The sequence below is a fragment of the Phocoena phocoena genome, chromosome 20 (genome assembly GCF_963924675.1).
Source record: "Phocoena phocoena chromosome 20, mPhoPho1.1, whole genome shotgun sequence".
In the NCBI taxonomy this organism is placed as follows: Eukaryota; Metazoa; Chordata; class Mammalia; order Artiodactyla; family Phocoenidae; genus Phocoena; species Phocoena phocoena.
This window is the reverse complement of record NC_089238.1, coordinates 5,980,127-5,999,193: the sequence shown is the minus strand read 5'-3', so window position 1 is coordinate 5,999,193 and position 19,067 is coordinate 5,980,127. Positions and strand designations below refer to the sequence as shown.

The 19,067-nt window shown below is 52.6% G+C and overlaps 1 protein-coding gene across 1 annotated transcript; it reads right to left on the bottom strand.

Moving 5' to 3' along the window:
* Positions 1-3,154: 3,154 nt before the first annotated feature.
* CTU1 (cytosolic thiouridylase subunit 1) lies at positions 3,155-5,669 on the bottom strand. Its single transcript, XM_065899527.1, is given in 3 exon segments — positions 3,155-3,217; positions 3,220-3,698; positions 5,162-5,669. Coding segments are annotated over 3 exon segments (1,050 nt in total).
* Between the last annotated feature and the right edge of the window lie 13,398 nt (positions 5,670-19,067).

Here is a 19,067-nt window from a genome sequence, read left to right as displayed (position 1 = left end):
CGATTAATCAGTTTATCACCATCTGACACACTACATACTCGACTTATTTTCCTCCTTTTCTGGCCTCTCCCATGAGGGCAGGTTTTTGTTTTGTTCATTGCTGTCACAAATTGGGTGCTCGATAAATAGTTGCAGAATGAATGAATGAATGAATGTACACATGGATCTTGAGGTCATGGAAGGTTTCCAGTGTTCACAGGGGACCTTCAGGTTTCTGCCAGACTGTGTCTCTCGCCCTTGGAGGCTGGCTCAGGCCAGGGGGACCGGTGGGGAGGTGGGAGGAGAGAGCAAAGTTCCCCAGCCAGGCAGCGGAAGGAAAGACTTTGCTCTTCCGTCAATGGCCACCCAATGCAAGGTGTGGTCACAGTGACCCCCTTGTGGTTGGAGCTGAGAACAGCATTTTCCCCAGCTCCCACTCGAGGCCCTCTTGTCACATTTGCCACAGAACCGTGGTTGAATCTGAATAGAGACGGGTTGTAAGTGTAACATACACACCGGATTTTGAAAACTTAGTACCAGAAAAAGGTAAAACACCCTCGGGGTTTTAATTAATTAATTTATTTTTGGCTGTGCTGGGTCTTCGTTGCTAGGCGCGGGCTTTCTCTGGTCTACTCTGCCTTGTGGTACGCGGGCTTCTCATTTCTGTGGCTTCTCTTGTTGCGGAGCACCGGTTCTAGGCGCGTGGGCTTCAGTAGCTGTAGTTCGGAGGCTCTAGAGCGCAGGCTCAGTAGTTGTGGCACACAGACTTAGTTGCTCCGCGGCACGTGGGATCTTCCCACCAGGGATGCTAAAACCATGTCCCCTGCCTTGGCAGGCGGATTCTTAACCACTGAGCCACCAGGAAGTCCCATCCTCAAGGTTTTGAAATATTGATTACATGTTAAAATAGTAATATTTTGGATATAGTGGGTCAAATAAAATACATTATTAAATTTTCCCCTCCCCCCCTTAAAAATATGGCTACTCGTAATTTTGAAATTACACATATGGCTCGCATTATATTCCTATTGGATAGTGCTACTCTAAACCACAACAGAAATCTAACCAACCACCCACCTCCTGGTGTGAAGGTGTGACGGGAGAAACTCGGTTACAGAAAAGTCCCTTGCCCAAAACCACAGGGTGAATCAGTGGCCGACCTGCAACAAGGGCCCAGGTCCTCTTGCTTCCAGCAGGCGGCATAGCAAAAAGGTTCAAGAGCCCTAGCTCCTTCACTGACTTGCTGCTGTGTGGCCTTGGGAAAGTCACTTCACCCCTCTGAGTCAAAAATTTACCCTTTGTAAAATTGGGGATCAAAACGCAAGGAAGGAGCGTTCCGCGGTGCCTGGTGCGCTAGAATCATTCCAATTGACCGTGATCATCTTGCGCCCCCTAGAGCCCGTTCTCTCCACCGCAGCTGCAGGGATTTTTAGAAAACGGAGATGGGCTCCTGCCTCTGCGAGATGGTGCAGGACCAGCCCTGGCTACCACCTGATCTCAACTCTTGCTCTTCTTCTCCCTGCCCACTACGCCCTGACCACACTTCCTTGCTGTTCCCTGGACTTACCAACTTTATTCCCACCTCTGGGCTTTTGCATCGGCAGTTCCCTCTGCCTGGAAAGCTCTCCCCCAAGATGGCTTTATAATTCACTCCTTTGCTTTATTCTGGTCTCGGCTCAAATGCCACCTCCTCAGAGAGGCCTTGCCCTGACCCCTATGGACACTGGCTCTTGCTGTCTCCCTCCCTCTTTATCCTGCTTTATTTTTGTTGCATTAATCACTATCTGACATTTTATTTTTATTGACTTATTGTCTGTTTCTCCCAGATTGTGAACTTCACGGGGGCAGGGGCTTTTTGTCTTCTGCTCACTGCAGTATTCCTAGAACTTGGCACATGGGCCACAGAAGAGGTGCTCAATAAACGTTTGTCGAATGAATAATTATCCTGATGCTCAATTAACTCACGGAGGAGGTGGGGCCTCTGGTCCCTGCCTTCCAGCCCAATCTAATTAGGAAAAGCGAGCCCCAAAGAGTGTGGATGGCTGGAGGACAGGACCCAAGGGCTGGGGTTTGGGAGAGTCCTAATGTCCTGGGCTGGGCAGGGTGGGAGGAGAGAATCAGGGATGCTTCCAGGAGGCCCCTGGAGGATGTGAGCTGGAAGATGGGAAAGGAGGGCACTCCTGACAAGGAACCAGCCCAGCACAGCTTGGAGGTGGGACTGAGGACACCAAGTCTCCCCAGGGGTCAGGCAGGAAGTTTCTGAGCCTCACACCTGTCTGGACCGGCAGGGAGGCAACCCTGCAACCCAGAGCCCCCCGGGGGGCCGAACTTTAATGTGAACAACGAAGTTGGACACCACTTATTGAGTGCTTTATCAAATACTCACAACAGTGCTTTGCTAGGAGGCTTTGATTCCATTCTCAGAGGAGGAAATGGAAGACCAGAGAGGTTAAGCCACTGACCCAGGTTCACCGAGCTCTGCCTCCGGAAATCTGAGGTCTGGGCAGCTCACCCAGCGGCTCCCCACCCATCACACAGAGATTCAGGTGGTGGTGGGCGGGGAGAGGGGGGGTAAGGGCTAAATACACCGTCTTGAGGAGCACCAGGCAGACCTGGGTGTGAGCCCCCAGTTGGGGCTCCAGCGAGGCGACCTCAGGCCAGTTATGGGGCTCAGGCTACGGCCAATGAGATCGTGGTGAGGATGAAATGAGATGATCCAGCGCCTGCCCTGTACACAGCGCTCACACAGAAGCATCACGATTGCTGCAACTGACGTGCCCATCAAGTTACATGGTTTTGCTTATCCCACTGCAGGCAAACATGAAACATCAGGCACACAGTAGGCGCTCAAGAAGGGTTAGGACTATCTGAGCACGCCCAGAGCCCCACAGAGGTACAGGCAAGCGGCCCCCTAATTCCCACTCGCTCAGGAATGGAAAGTTGTACAGTTCTCTCCTCTCTGAGGCGCAGGGGTCCCCCAGACACCCAGGAGTCCTCCGCAGCCCCAGGAGCCCAGAGCCCCAGCTTCTGCAGGACCACAGGTAAGGGGTTCCGACCCCTTCCCAACCTCACACCGAAGCCCGGGCTAAGGTAACTCGGGTTCCTTCACAGTGTCATTTACAGGCGGCCCCGCACTCCCACGTCGTCGTCGGATCCCAGCGGAGAACTGGAGTCTCTAGAAGCCGGGGATGGGCTCCGAAGTCGGGGGTCCGGACGGCTATGGCTCCCGCGGCGACCCGGCGGCCCCTCCTCGTCCAGCCCCCGGCGGCCCTTGCCGATGGCCAGGCGGGGCCGGCCGCGGTTCAGGCCCTCCAGGAGGGCGCAGGCCTGGCAGAGCGCGCGGCTGGCCAGCGCCCCGCAGCGGGAGCAGGCGCCGGGGGGCGGGGGCCGCGCGGCCGGGGCCAGCGCCAGGCGCTCGGCCGAGTGCACGAGGTCCAGCACCGCCGACGGCCGCGCCGCCTCCAGCAGCTTGAGCAGGTCGCGCGCGTGGCCGCGGAAGGCCTCGGGCGCGTACACGCACTCCTCCGAGAAGTAGTCCAGGCGGCGGAAGTGCGCGTACAGCACCACCTCCTTCTGCGAGGCCAGCTGCAGCGGGCGGCAGCGCGGCAGGGCGCCCCCCTCGCCCGGAGAGCCCAGGCCCCCGCCGCGCGCCAGCCGGCCCGCGTCGCCCCGCAGGAAGTTCATGAGCACCGTCTCCGCCATGTCGTCGGCGTTGTGTCCTGGGGGAGAGACGCGAGCCGGTGAGGAGGGGGCGCTGGGGCCGGCGGGTCCGCGGGAGGAGACCCCGCGGTACCGTGGGGCGGTCAGCGGGAGGCTGCGGGTGGACCCCGTGAGAAAGGAGAGGGGAACACACCAGGCTCCCGTGGAGCAACTTGGGATGCCCTCATTTGCCCCCCTCTTATTGCAAACCAGGCTCTGTGCTCGGTGCCCTTTCAGGTAGTAACACTGCTTTAGGCTACAGATATAATTTCAGTCTAGTGAAGTGTACTTCAGACCGCACAGACATCAAAATGGCATTTGATGGAGATGCTCAAGTGGGCTGTTGACACAAGTGCCTCTGGGAATGCAGATTATGGTATTTAGAAGGACCAGGGAGAAAGTAAGTGCATAGTTACACAACAGTCACCATAAAGTTGAAGCTCAATCTCTACTTATTCTGCAACTTGTCATCTTATACTTGAGTCTATAGTAAAACACTGGTCTTAGGGCTTCTCAAGGCGGCCATACTTTGCCTCCTCAGGGCCTTTGCATAAGCTGTTTCCTCTGCTCAGAACCTCTCCCACCCCCGTTTTGTCCTTCACCTAGTTACCCACTCGGCTTCAGGTCTCCGCTCACTCAGGAAACACTTCCTTAATCCCCACGTTTCTCCCTTCACTAGGTCCTCCTGTGTCACTTTCCTTAGTGGCACAGGAAATAATTATAATCAGGTTATAATTACATATGTGAGAAACGGACAGGAGCAGAGACTGTCTTGTGCATCATGATAACGGCAAACATTTATATGTTTACTGTTTCTTAGTGTCTTGTCTAAGTGCTTCGTACGTAATTCCCATAATTCATCTAATTCCCAGTAACTCTAGGACCTAGATAGTATTAATATCCCCATTATATAAAAGAGGGAACCAAGGTTAGGTAGTTTGTTCTAGGCCATATAGCTGCATCTGGCACACAATAAATGGCCAACAATTATTTGTTTGGTACAAATAATTGGTATTTGGTAATTACCAATTTGGTACAAATTATTTGTTTGGTACAGAGAAAGTGTTATCAAAGAGGAGAAGCAACTAGGGAAAAGGACACAGTTGCGTTCTGACTACAGATGCTTTCTGATGGGAGATGCCCCTTCATACCCCTCCTTTTGTGACAAGGGACACAATGTCATAAAAAAAAAGCGCAGAGAACCACAGCCCTAGCCCCTAGAGAGTACCCTACCACCCCTCTATTTGCCAGCGTGTGTGTACAAAGATGATGGCAGTGACTCAAAAGCTTACCATGCCCATCCTAAGGACACGCACATACTACGAACCTTCAGTGCGCATGCACAGCCCCGCCTCCTATTTTAGCGTCTCCAATTAGGATATACGCAGTCTCCTTTACGACCTCTGGGGCATGCGCCTCAGTGGGCTTATGTCCACCCCTCGCCCGCGCATGCGCCCGTTCCTCCCACCGCGCCTGCGCTCACCCGTCACGACGTGCGTGGCTCCCACGCGGCGCGCCCCTTCCTCTAGCGCCCGGCGTCGCAGCACCCCGCAGAAGGTGCAACAGGAGCGGCTGCGGCCGGAGCCGGCCGTGCTGCGGGCCACGGCGTCCATCGTCCAGCCCCCGAAGAGCTCTGCGTAGGCCACGACGGTGAGCGGGAGCTCCCAGCGTGCTGCTTGCCGCCGCACGGCCGCCAGCGCCGCGTCCCGGTAGCCGCCGATGCCCTCGTCCACGGCCACGAGGTGCAGCGAGATGCCCAGGCGCGGGGCCAGCTCGCGCAGCACGTGCGCCAGCACAGTGGAGTCCTTGCCGCCCGAGGCGCCCACGGCCACCACGGCGCCGGGCGGCAGCAGGCGGCCCGCGACCACCGTGTGCAGCACCTCGGCCTCGAAGGCGGCGCAGAAGCAGTTGGTGCACAGCGCCTGGCCCGAGCGCGGACGGCGGAGGGCGGCTCGCGCCTTGTGGCAGGAGGCGCACTGCGGGGCGGGCATCGCGGGGTCCTGGCGAGACGGGAGGGTCGGCTTCTCCTGGATGGGTGGAGAGGGGAGGCGTGTTACACGTGGATTCCGGATTGCAGGAGTCTGCCTACAGAGGCTGCTTGCGTAGTGTCTCTGCCAGGAATAATGCAGGCCGAGTAGACCTTTTCCAGAGTAGGGGGTCCAGAGTAAGGGAGGGTTATACGTATACAGTTGACCCTTGAACAACACGGGGGCCAGGGACGCAGCCAAAACCCGCATAACTTTACAGTCGGCCTTCCTGTTTCTGCATCCGCGGATTCAACCAAACTGCGGATGGTGTAGTACTGTATGTATTTATTGGAAAAAAAAAAAAGTCAGAGTATTAGGGGACCAGCGCAGTTCAAACTCATGTTGTTCAAGGGTCAACTGTATTCTAGTTTAAGGAAGCTAGTGCCTCCAGGAAGGCTTCTTGGATTACACCCATTACACACCAAGAAGAGAAGGAGCTGGTTGGGAGAGGTGGAGGGGAGAGGGAGAGACAGGCAAGTTACACCCAGAATTAGGTCGGATTCTGTTTGGAGGGATGGAGGTGCCTATTAAGGGCCAGTTTCACAGTCTCCAGGGAGGCCAGCCCTTTTACAACCCTGGTCAGAAGGACAGGGTGGTTATCACTGACCTGGACTTCCAGGGCTGTTCAGAGAGCTTGGGAGGGGTCAGTGATCTAAAAACAGAGGGAGTCCAGGGAACTGCAGCTCTGTTAGGGGAAGGGGGAGGGACAGAAAAGACCAACTGGATTTCGCTTTGGTGGGGGTGGGATACTGTCTCTAGGCATTGGTCCCGATTGTATCCTCTGAAAGGCAGGGCAGTCATCTCCTCCAGGGAGACACAGAGGCAGCATGGGTCGTACCTCCAAGGAGATCAACTGTGGCTTCTTCTGTTTTGGGGGCGGGGGGAGGGCGGGGTGTGGGCCTCCAGGATTGCTGTGGTCTCAGAATCTCCCGAAAGCTTCTGTGGCCTTACCAAGACTTGGATCAGCCCAGTTTTAACTCATTTCTGTGCCCCCCCACCTCATCTGTCCCCACCCAGCCAAAAATTCCAACCCTCTCTCCTTGGACCCACCTGCTTGGGGAACCCATGAAAACCCACCAGACTGAGTCCCTCCTCCCCAAGCCACCATCATCTCCAGGCTGAACTAGTGCAGTAGCCCCTGAGCAGGTCACCCTGTTTCCAGGATTTACCACAATGTGTGGAATCATTTTATGTGACTTGTATGTTTACTGCCTGTAACACCAATTAAGGACCAGTGCAACCCAGACGTCTGACAGGCATCTCAAAACCTAGACTCCTGATTCCCCTTCCCAAACCTGCTTCTCTTGCGGTAAAGGGCAGCTCCATCCCTCCAGCTACTCAGGGCAGGAGCCCTGTGGTCCAGGACCCACGACTGCTCTTTCTTCTCACTCTCCCTGTGGGTGACTTCCAACTGCAATGTCAAGTCCCAGCCTTTCCTCCAAATGCGCCACTGAAGATGTACCTCAGATGTACCTGGGGCATCCTCCTCAGACCTCAAACCCCATATGCCCAACCAGAATGGAGCAAATCCTGTTTGTAGCTTCAAAACAGAAGCCCAGCACTCCTTAGCATCTCCACAACCGCGACCCTAGTCTGAGCTGAGCCATGTCTCTCTTACTGCAGGAGGCTCCTCCTTGGTCTCCCTGCCCCACCCTCCCCTCCTCTACACACACAATTCTCCACAAAACAGCCAGTGGGATCCTGCCCAGTATCTCCTCTACATTCTCCCATGCATCTCATCTCACTTCCGTAAAAGCTTATGTCTCATGAGGCTCCCTTTTTCTCTGACCCCACATTCCACTCTCCTTCAGCCACTCTGGCCTCTACTCTCCAACACCCCCGGAAACACCTACCCAGGAAAGTGTTAGCACTGCTCTTCCCTCTGCCCAGAGTACTCTTCCTTGTCACTGGGCCCAGCAAGCAGCCCTCAGGACCCATTGGCCATGACCATTCGCCACATCCGTCACAGCTGAGCAACGCCCTCTTGAAATCTTCCCCCCCCCCACACACCCTATCCCACCCCCGGCTTTGACTTGATTCTCCCTCGCTCTCCTGGTCTGCTTCCTGCTCAGCCTCCAGTCTCGTTTGGAGAGTCCTCTATGGTTCTCAGGTCCTTCCCAGCTCATTTTCCTTGTGAGTGACTCTGAATAATGACGTCCATCGGGCTGGTCCTCCAGATGCCCCACTGAGGATCCCCGTTGGTCCTCTGGGATCCTAGGCGCCCAAACTGACCAGCAACCCTGCTCCCCACAGGGAGAAACCTGTGCTTGCCCAGCTGTTCCCTGTCTCCTGAGAGGACTGCCACTTCCAGCTCCTCCCCAGGACAAGACATAAAGTCACCCTGGACTCATCTCTCTTCTCCCCCTAAATCTATGGTCACTCGGTCCTAGGGGTCTAACTCCTGAGTGAAGAAGACCCTGGCAGGCGATGAGTCTGTGCAGATTGTCAGAGGCTCATAAGTCATGATACAGTTTTAATCTTATTCAGAGAGAGATGGGAGCCATGGGAGGGTTTTGCGCGAAGAAGGGATACGATCTGACTTGGGTTTTAAAAGTTTCCCTTTGGCTGCTGTGTGGGGAACAGGCCGTGGCAGGCAGGATCAGAGGCAGCGAGGCCAGGGAAGAGGCTATGGCAATAGTCAGTGAGATGATGGTGGCCTGGACTGGGGTGCTGGCAGTGGAGATGACAAAAGGTAGGATTTTGTATCTATTTTGAAGGTAGGGTCCACGGGACTTGCACAGGACTTGGATTGGGGTGGAGGATGTGGTCATGAGGAAAGAGAAAAGAAGGATGACTTGGAGGTTTGGGCCTGAGCACCCGGGAGGATGATGGGACCATTTAGTCAGAGGGGACGCTGACCAGAATTCCATTTGGACATGTCAGATTTGAAGTGTCTCTTATGCATCTCCCCCTCGAAGACGTTATAGACCCCAGGCTGGGTCAGGTGCCTCCTCTGGGCTCGCAGAGCCCCATGTATGACCCCACCCCAACCGGATCATGACGGTATCCGTGGTGACAGACCTGTCTCCCCCGTTGTACTGTGAGCTCACTAACGGCAGGGACAGGGTCTGCTTCGGCCACCACTGACTTCTGCCTCGCACGGGATTTGGCACAGGGTCGGTGCTCAGGAAAGATCTGTAGGCTGAGGGAATAATAAATGCGCCCGGAAGACAAGACCCAGACCCCCAGGGATGCCTCCGAATCGCAGCCTTGTCGGAAGGACGGAGAGTGTTTAACATCATTCTATCAAAACAGAGGTTCCAGGACAGAGTAGGGACCTCCGGGACGTACCCAGTTGGAAGCGGGGGCAGGGAAATGGTCGAATTCCAACCTGGGGGAGGGGAGGGGCGAGCAAGAGACAGGCCGGACCGCAGTGCCCAAAGTGGGGATCCCGGTCAGAAGGCCTCTGCGATACAAGCGTTGGGAAATCAAAGGCGAGTGGCTTCACCCCCAGAGAGACCCTCAACCCTCACACGGCACCGCAACAAAGAGCGGGCGCTCACGAGCCGACCAGCTGGTGAGGAAATACCTGAGTAGAACGCGGTGCCGTATGGTCCAAACTGCCGAACACGCGGAACTCCGGCGCGGAAGTGGCTCCAGAGACTACGACTACCACAAGGCCTTGGGGGGCTGTCTTGCCTACGACTCCCAGAACCCCATGCAACAGCTCCACCCGAAGCACCTGTGGTTACTGGGCTCTCGGCCTTCAACTCCCAGCAGCCCCTGCGGCCCCTTGTTTCGCTCTGCCTACCACACCCAAAATGCACTGCCTTGTTTCCGTCTGCGCCTGCGCACGGGCAAGGGACGTGGGGCGTGTACTGTTTGCTGTGGTAGTAATCTGTTACCATGCAGGACGCTTAAAAGGCGAAATGGCTGTATTCGGATGATCTGCTTTAGTGGGATTATTATAGACTTTTAGAGGGATTATAGAGCACATTATTTTTACCCTTTGAGGTGGGGTTGCGGGTGGGAATTGAAGGTGGGAGTGCGGGGTTTGGTCGTGGGTGTAAAAGGAGACAGCGCATGCGCAGCGCAGAGAGCCTGAAGGTGGGGGTTCGGAATGGATCTAGGCATTGCCTGCAGGGGCGGTAATGGTGCGTGTGGACGCGTAGGGTGGGGAGAGGGAGCAGTGTGTGTGTAAGCTGCGGTCTCTACGCGTGCATCAGCCCTAGAGCCTCCGACTTATGAGACTGAGGGTTCCAAAGACCCAGATCCCTGAAACTCACTAGTCCCTAGGACCCGTGTCATAGAGACTCGGAGTTCCAGTGACCCAGAGACCCAGACCCCTGAGACTTCAAGCAGCCGAGAGAACCAGTACTCCAGAGACAACTCTCCCCAACCAAAGCCCAGAGACCTGGAGAGTTCACCCCCCAGGCCCTCGAAACTGAAATCTGAGGGCCAAAGAAGACCAAAGATTCAGATCTCTTAGACGCAGAAGACCAGAGATCTTGGGCCTCAGAAACTGAGACCCAGGGTCCCCAAACCAGATCCCCCCCAAAACTGGTGCTCAAAGGTTCTCACGATGAAGGGACTAGAGCCTCAGGGATCCCAAGACAGAGGTGCACAGCCCCAGGGTGTGCGGGTCTGTGGTGAGTGATGTCACGAGTGACTTGACAGGCACTGTGGAGACCATGTTTTCCTCATGACAGGGGAGCCATGATGCCTTAGTGTAAGATGAGATGGCCTCCGTGAAGTCACCGTCAAGGGTCATCATGGGCCAGTTCTTGTCATCACTGGCTCGTTGGTTCATCTGTTGAATGGTCATTTCCTGAGGTCTCCTTGTGCCAGGCTGGTCCTGTGCTAGGTTCTGGTGACACAAGCGAAGTCACAGTCCTCTGAGCCCTCTGCCTGGTGGGGGTGAGAGAGACCCCCACCAGGCAGACTATTATGTATTATGTAGTTAATACAGGTGACAAAACTTGACGTGGGTGTTAGGAACTCTGGAAGCTGAGCCTCAATCACTGCTAGCCAGGGCATCAGGGGAAAAAATTCAAGCAGAGATTATTAGACAGTGTGCTTGGCACTTTACCTGCACTGTCTCAGTTTGTTCATCTGTAGAATGGGGATGATCATAGCAATACCTGCTTTAAAGGGCTTATGTGAAGTCAAATTGAATTAACAACACCTACAAAGAGTGGTTTATGCTCTAGAAAGTTTATTCCAGTTGCCAAATTTGAAAGAACTGGTAAAATGAATCTCCAGAGGTGGTGAATTTAAAGCATTTTGGGGCACTTTCCTTGGAGGTCCAGAGGCTAAGACTCTGCGCTTCCACTGCAGGAGGCACAGGTTCGATCCCTAGTCGGGGAACTGAGATCCCACATACTGCGCGGCACAGCCAAAAAAAGAAAAGAAAAGAAAAGCACTTTCACTCAAGATAAAGTGGAAGCAAAATAAATGCCCAACCTCATTTGAAAGTTTTATTAAATATAGCACATTCCCTCTTTTTTAAAAAAAAACAGGGGACTTCCTTGGTGGTACGGTAGTTAAGACTTTGCACTCCCAATGCAGGGGGCCGGGGTTTGATCCCTGGTCAGGAAACTAGATCCCACATGCGTGCCTCAAATAAGAGTTCGCATGCCACAACTAAGGAGCCTGCCTGCCACATCTAAGATCTGGTGCAACTAACTAACTAACTAAATATATTTTTTTTAAGTGAGAATTGAATTTAGAAGACTAGGTAATTGCCCAGAAAAATAAAATAGAACAACATAAAATCATACTTCCAATAGGACGTATAATAGAGAAAACAAATGCCCAGAAAAAAAAAAAGAAGGAAGTCTACCAAGGTGGTAATCAAATGTCGTTGGCTCTGGGAAGCTGGACCTGGTGTTGATGATGTTATAGACCATACCGTGACACCATTTAACCTCATGTGTGGGATGGTGCTTTGCATAGAGTAGGTGTTCAATCAACATTCAAGAATGAGGGAAAGTCAGCTGGTCCCTCCAAAACCTAGATCTAAACATTCTATTTAATAAGTACAAATCATACCTAGTAAGGTCTTATGAGAAAACATATTTTAACATTTTTCCTGAAATATAATATTTAATGAGGATTATGAATACTTCTCACTATTATTATAATTACTTGCTGAAACTGACAGTCCCTCCCCGATGAGTTCCTATCAGTTCATTTCTCAATCTCTCTACATAAGGTCCAATACTCTCCTGTAATCCTTCTCTCTCTGGTCCCCATTAGTGTCCTCAACCTTAGGCCCCATGGTCTTTCCTGTAGACTCACTGTCCTTTATTCCTTTAAGCAATTAGGACAGGCAGACATGCAGAAGCATCCCTGAGGATGAACTAGGAAGCAGAGAGAAAAATAAGAGAACCCCAGCCCACTGATAAGAGGGTCTTCTTGTCCCCCAATCCTTTTCTGTTACGAAGACCTTATCTTTTCACCACTCCAGGTTATATGTCTTCCTTCCTGGCCTGAGTCTTGGATCCCATGCTTGAGGGATCAGACCCCTCCTGGAGCTGGACGATTTTTGAGCTCAGGATCTGGCTCTATTTCAGCACCACGGGCAGCGCCACCCTGTTGCTTGGAGCTCACCAGCCTGACACGCCACAGGTTATCTTCACTGAAGGCTTCAAGTTACCATTTAAAAGTCATCCTTTAGGGCTTCCCTGGTGGCGCAGTGGTTGAGAGTCTGCCTGCCGATGCAGGGGACGTGGGTTCGTGCCCCGGTCTGGGAGGATCCCACATGCCATGGAGCAGTTGAGCCTGTGAGCCATGGCCGCTGAGCCTGCACGTCCGGAGCCTGTGCTCCGCGACAGGAGAGGCCACAACAGTGAGAGGCCCGCGTACCGCAAAAAAAAAGTCATCCTTTAAATACAGTATATGGGGGAATTCCCTGGCGGTCCAGTCGTTAGGACTCGGTGCTTTCACTGCCATGGCCCGTGTTCCATCCCTGGTCGTGGAACTAAGATCCCGCAACCCGTGCATTGCAGCAAATAAATAAATACGTACGTACCTACATACGTACTTACATACAGTACGTGAGAGAATTGGTGGTGAGTAAGCCTCCAACTTCCCTTTTCCCCTATTAGCTATAATTCGTGTGGGCTCCTAGTTTGGTTATGTATGCTAGTTTGGTTTGCACAGCAAACCACCCTAAAACTCAATGGCCCCAACAATCATTTAGTGCTATCTCATGGTGCTATGAATTGGCCAGAGACCAGGTGGGCAGTTTCATTTCTAGTTTTGCCTTGAGCTCTTTCAGGCAGTCGTGTTGAAGCGGTTGCTGGGGCTGAGGATGAAGGTCTAACCCCTCAGGGTTTCTCTGTGTAGCATCTCTTTCCATCAGAGTCCCCTTACATAGATACCCAGGGATCCATGAGGCAGGAGCAGAAGCTGCCAGGCCTTCTTAATATCTGAATCATACAAATCTCAGGACGTCTTGTCCTCCACATTTTATTGGGAAAAGCAGTCACGGGCTCAATCCAGATTCGAGAGGAAGACATAATAAATTCCATTATGTAATAAAAGGATAACCGTGTTTGCATAAGGCAGGGGTAGGATTGTTTGGAGTGGTCTTTGGAGACTAGTACCTACAGCTACTCATCCGTCTGTCAGCTACACCCTCTCTCTGTTGGGGGCATCACCCCTTCCTGTCAGGGGTGTTCAGAAAATGAAATGAGACCATATCTGTAAAAGGGTAGCACAAAACTTTCACCTTCCCTGAGCTTGGACCGGTGTCGACAGCCTATGTTGTTGAATGTCCATAGGACATTCCTGAGGCTTGCCAGAAGGTCAAGGAGGAGAAACAGAGGTCTTCCTTTCCCCTGAGCGCTTCCTCGCAGGCAGACCTGGACCCTTTCCAGCACATCTGACACATTGACCTTCCTGAATACAGACCTAGGGTCCCTGTTCTTTGTGATCGGCTCCCCCTCCTCTGCCCCAGGATCCCTGGGAGCAAGTCTTGGGCAGAGGCCCGACCCCTGCTGGGGCAGAGGTGGGGGTGGTCACGAACAGAGCACAGAACTTGGTTGCTGGTGAAGGATTCCCAGCACAGTGGGAGAGTAAGTGGGATTGAGAACATAGTACCTGAGAGTCCAGGACCATCTGCAGAATTCACATACCCTGTGAGTGCCTGAAAGTCCCTACTCTGTCTACCTGGCCTATTCCTCTCTGAGAACTCACCTTCTAGTCCAGAAGAACAAGAGCCCCACCCATCACCTGCCTTTGTTTCTCCCATCACAGGCATTTTCCCTATGGCACTGAAATTGTCAAGTAACCTGTCCCCCCAATCAGATGCTGCTTTCCTCAAGAGCAAGAGCTGAATCTTTACTAGAAACCTAAAGGCACAGTGTGGGTGGTTGACGAGTGACTGAAATTTCTTCCCTCGCCTCATTGTAAGAGTAGACAATTCTTCCTTCTCATATTAACATACACTTCTTATCACCCAGCCAATGAACCCTGGGCAACGATTGATGAAGTGTGTCCCTGTGCAGTCAATGGTGCATGAGACAGGGGTCCTGTGTGATTTGGACAATTCACTTGCCCACTCTGAACCTCAGTGTCTTCTTCTGCGAATTGAATAACTGGGGCTAAAAGTCCTCCTAGCTCTGATGTCCTGTGGTCATAAGTTCCTCTTTCGCACACTGTTACATTCTCTGTGGCTTCCCTGTGTCTCTCCTCCAATTATTCTGCTTTTCTTTGCAAATTGAGGACCATGGGAAATAGTTTGGGCATAGCCCCGCCCCTCTGAGCACAGAGATGCTGTAATTACCCCTGCTAGGAGAGAGTGAGTTGGCCAGGACGGGGGTGGGGGGGGGGCGGCAGGAGGGGGATGGGGCTGCAGGATGAGATACCAGCTGAAAATGCCGGAGTTGGTGATGGCGTGCCCTGCATGCTTAGACCCCGCACCTTCCCTTCTCAATTATCCCAGCACCGACGCTACCCCGTGTTATGGGTAATGGTTCCAGGAAGGGGATGATATAGGACGGGCAGATTCATGAAGCTGAATGGAAGAAAACAGATGGCAGTTCTCTCTCTTTATACCAAGTCTTAAGAAAAACAAGTGCAAAGCCATAGTACTAAAGGCAGCATGTTCGGATGTTAAAACTACAGAGAAAAGCAAGGAACCAAATAGCATTAAAGTGAGGCTAGGGGCTTATTGAAGGAGTGGGGTGTGGGAATGGGGAAGAGAAACAAGAGAGAGATCCTGGGGGGCTGGCAGTGTTCTATTCCTTGGAGGGTGTTCGTTTTGTGTTGAATCAGTAAATTGTCTTATATCTTTCCCCAATAATATTTCCAAAAAACCCAGCATGGCTCTGAGGAGTCACCACTTGCCATGCCTTCCAACCACTTCCTCCCAGCCCCCAGCCACACAGTTAAAAATAATCTTCTGTCAGTTCAGTGCATGTCTCTTCTCTCACGAAATTCTCACCATCCCCGAGGGTGGGCGACTGCCGGGCTGGTGTTCCTCGCTCCAGGTCTCCTGCACACCTGTACTTCTGGGGGCAGAAGCTGCGCGGGCAAAGCCCCAGAGGCTGACAGACCCCCACCACGGTCTGGAGTAACAAAGAGAAGTGTGGTCATGAGACACACCAGCAGTGAAGAAATAATCCTGGCGCCTGGACAGCCACAACACATGGGCTAGTTTCCATCCCTTTCGAAATCCATACAGAGAACCATGCTCTGTTTCCCAGGCATCCTGAAAGCCCACCTCCCCTCCAAGTCTTCCATGTGTGTTAATACACAGAATCCTCAACTCCACTGCCCGAGATTCCCCTCTACTCAGTCCTCCTGACACTCAACTTCCAACCCTGTGGGGACAGCGACACCCTACACCCCTGTGCATCCCCCATCACAGCTCCAGGTGCCAGGACATCTATTGTCTCCCCACTGGACGGTGACTCAAGGGACAGCGTCTAGGCCTGGTGTGTGACGTCATGAGCAGAGAGGGGATGCCCATCACATGGACACTGGGAGAGGTCCCCTCCACCTCCTGTGTCCCTACGTCCCACCCTGGCTGGACCGACCTCCACAAACTACACCCTGCGACTCAAGGGGTCTGGCCAGAAGGGACCAACTTTCACTTTGCAGAAGATGACCCCTGAGGGGAAGGGCATTGACAGGGAGGCAGGAAATGGAGCTCAGGCCCAGCATGGGGTGTGGATTTGGGCAAGTCTCTCACCTTCCCTGGTCCAGTGTTCCCAGGAGTGGACGTGGGGTGGTGCGTGGTTGATCTCTAAGGGCTCTCCTGGTGCCAACAGTCTCTGGCTGTGAAGTTCCTCCTCTGAGGAGGCTCAATGTTCTGACCTCACCCACGTCTTCCTGCTGGGGCTCCTCTAAATCTTGCAACGTTTAGTTCCTGAAAGACGAACGCTGAGAAACAGACTTTCCCTGGGGGACCCTGGCACTGTCAACCCCAGACGTGCTTCTGCTGCTGCTGGTGGCCCTGTTCTGGTAGACGGAGGGGGCCGAGGGCCAGAGGGAGTCCAGGAAGGATTACATGTTGCAAGTGCAGGGGCTGGTGACGGTGCAGGAGGGCATGTGTGTCCATGTGCCCTGCTCCTTCTACCATCCCAGGAGATGCTAGACTGACTCTACCCCAGTTCATGGCTACTGGTTCCAAGATACAGACTGGGAGGCTCCAGTGGCCACAAACAATCCAAATCATAAACTACAGGAGGAAAGTCAGAGCTGAATCCTCCTTCTTGGGGACCCCCAGACCAACTTCTCCCTGGACATCAGAGATGACAGGAGGAGGGACAATGGAAGATACTTTTTTTAGGTTAGAGAGAGGAAGAATGAAATGGAATTACATGTCTAACCTGGTCTCCTTGTATGTGATGGGTAATGAATAGGATCCAGGAGCAGTCACAGGGGAAGGCCTTAGAGGTCCCTGGGTAGGGCTGGGATGAGACACTCCTCCTGAGATGGGGGTCGGGGTAAAGCAGGTGGGGGCTCAGAGGGAGTAGCTGGACCCAAGCCTGAGGCTTCTCTCAGGGCCGCACCTCTAACCATATTCTCTTTTTTTTCTTTTCTTTTCTTTTTTTTTGCGGTACGCGGGCCTCTCACCGTTGTGGCCTCTCCCGCTGCGGAGCACAGGCTCCGGACACGCAGGCTCAGCGGCCATGGCTCACGGGCCCAGCCGCTCCGCGGCACGTGGGATGCTCCCGGACCGGGGCACGAACCCGTGTCCCCTGCATCGGCAGGCGGACTCTCAACCACTGCGCCACCAGGGAAGCCCCTGCTGTGCTTCTCTTGACTCGTCGTGGCGACTTATATTTTCTATTTAATGTCGCTCTAAGAAAAATTAAACTTTAAACTATTAGCGTCAGTTTACCATTCGTCTTTCTATTGTGCAATGCCAGTTTTGAATACAAGGACATTTAACCCATCTATGGAATCCCGGAGTTTGCGCGATTCCTAATTCGTCAGTGGTACAGGTGTATGTATTCTGTTCTTAACAGAATAGTGGAAACACCGCACTGCAGTAATTCAAATTTGTGTGTGTGTGGCAAAGGATACCTAGCATAAAATGGACTCTTTTAACCATTTTTAAGTAGTATACAAGTGCCGTGGTTTTGAGTGCATTCACATTGTCGTGCAACCGTCACCACCATCACTCTCCAGACCTTTTTCATCTTCTGAAACTGGAAATCTGCACTCATTATACAATAAGGTTTTGTGTTAGTCTTCTCAGCCTGCCGTAACATAGTACCACGGACCGGGTGGTTTAAAAAACAGACCTTTATTTCCTCACGGTTCTGGAGGCTAGAGGTCCAAGATCAAGGTGTCTGCAGGGTTGGTGCCTTCTGAGGCACCGTCTCTCCTTGACTTGTGTATGGCGGTCTCCTTGCTGTCTTCATAGGGTCTTGCCTCTTGGTGTGTCAGTGCCCTAATCTCCTCTTCTTGTATGGGCACCAGGCAGATTGCACTAGGACCCACCCTAATGACCTCATTTTTCTTTAGTTATGTCTCTAAAGGTCCTGACTGGGGGGATAGGACTTCAACATACGAATTAAGTTGGGGGGAAACAGTAGGTTCATAACATTCCCTGTTACCTCAGTGTTTTCATTTCGCTTCCTGATACAGGCACATTCTGCCCACGTGCTCTGCCCTCAGATTCCTGATGAGTAAGGAAGGATGAGAAGGAGAAAGAACTCTGGGGCCCTATCCTTCCATTTCCTCCTAGGGCATCATTTTCAGTATAAGCTGTTGGCTAATGCAGGGAACTAATGTGATAAGAAAGGATGTAATCGAATTCTTCAGTCTTTTGTGTTTCTTAGAATGTCATTGCCTTCTTTCTGCGTTCAAAGCAAGTTCTGATTTGGATGAAAAGCATAGCCTTTCTGGGGGGCACTATCACCACCGCCACCCCCCACTTTCTCAGTCTTAGAACACGCTTACCTTTTTTTTTTCTTCTACATTAGTTATGTTTTTAACATCTTTATTGGAGTATAATTGCTTTACAATGGTGTGTTAGTTTCTGCTTTATAACAAAGTGAATCAGTTATACATATACATATGTCCCCATATCTCTTCCCTCTTGCATCTCCCTCCCTCCCACCCTCCCTATCCCACCCCTCCAGGTGGTCACAAAGCACCGAGCTGATCTCCCTGTGCTATGCGGCTGCTTCCCACTAGCTATCTACCTTACCTTTGGTAGTGTATATATGTCCATGCCACCAGAGGGCTTCACAGGCGAATTCTATCAAACATTTAGAGAAGAGCTAACACCTATCCTGCTGGAACACACTTACCTTGATTCACGTTGAGTTTCACCAAACTCCCACACGTTGTGATGCTATCAGAATTCTGCCCCTGGGTCATCTTGAATGTTACATACAAAAGGGGCGGGAAAGAACAAGCGTCCATGGTGGGGGGTGGGGTGGGGAGGGGGGTCTTTATTACTAAAGAGAAGTGGGGGATAATAGGAGGAGACCAGCAACCTCTCTCACAGAGAGCTTCTGACAGGACCTCTTTGGCGACATCCGACATGGAGCTGCCCCATCAGATGGAGTTTTGTGCCAAGTTATTGCAGAGAAATGTCCCTCCCTTTTATTCAGACTGTACGTGATCAGCGATGACTGGTCCAATGAGTCGGAACCAAGATAGATAGAACCGGTTTCATTCAGAGCCCAGTTCCGGTTCATCGCACGAACCTGAGAGTTTAATGCAGTGAGACCCTCGGGAGGTGATTGCAGGCTTGCAACACCTCCCAGCCTCCAGAGACTCACTCTCCTGCCTTGAGGCAGACGCCGGAGCTGGCCCTGGCCCATTCCATCCTGGATTCCCTATTACTTGGAGCATCTTGTCTGAACCCTAGTCAGGAGCATGAGGTCTCCTACATCATCAGCCCCCGAACATCCGGAATCAGAGAAGTCTGACCGATGTTGCGGAATTGAT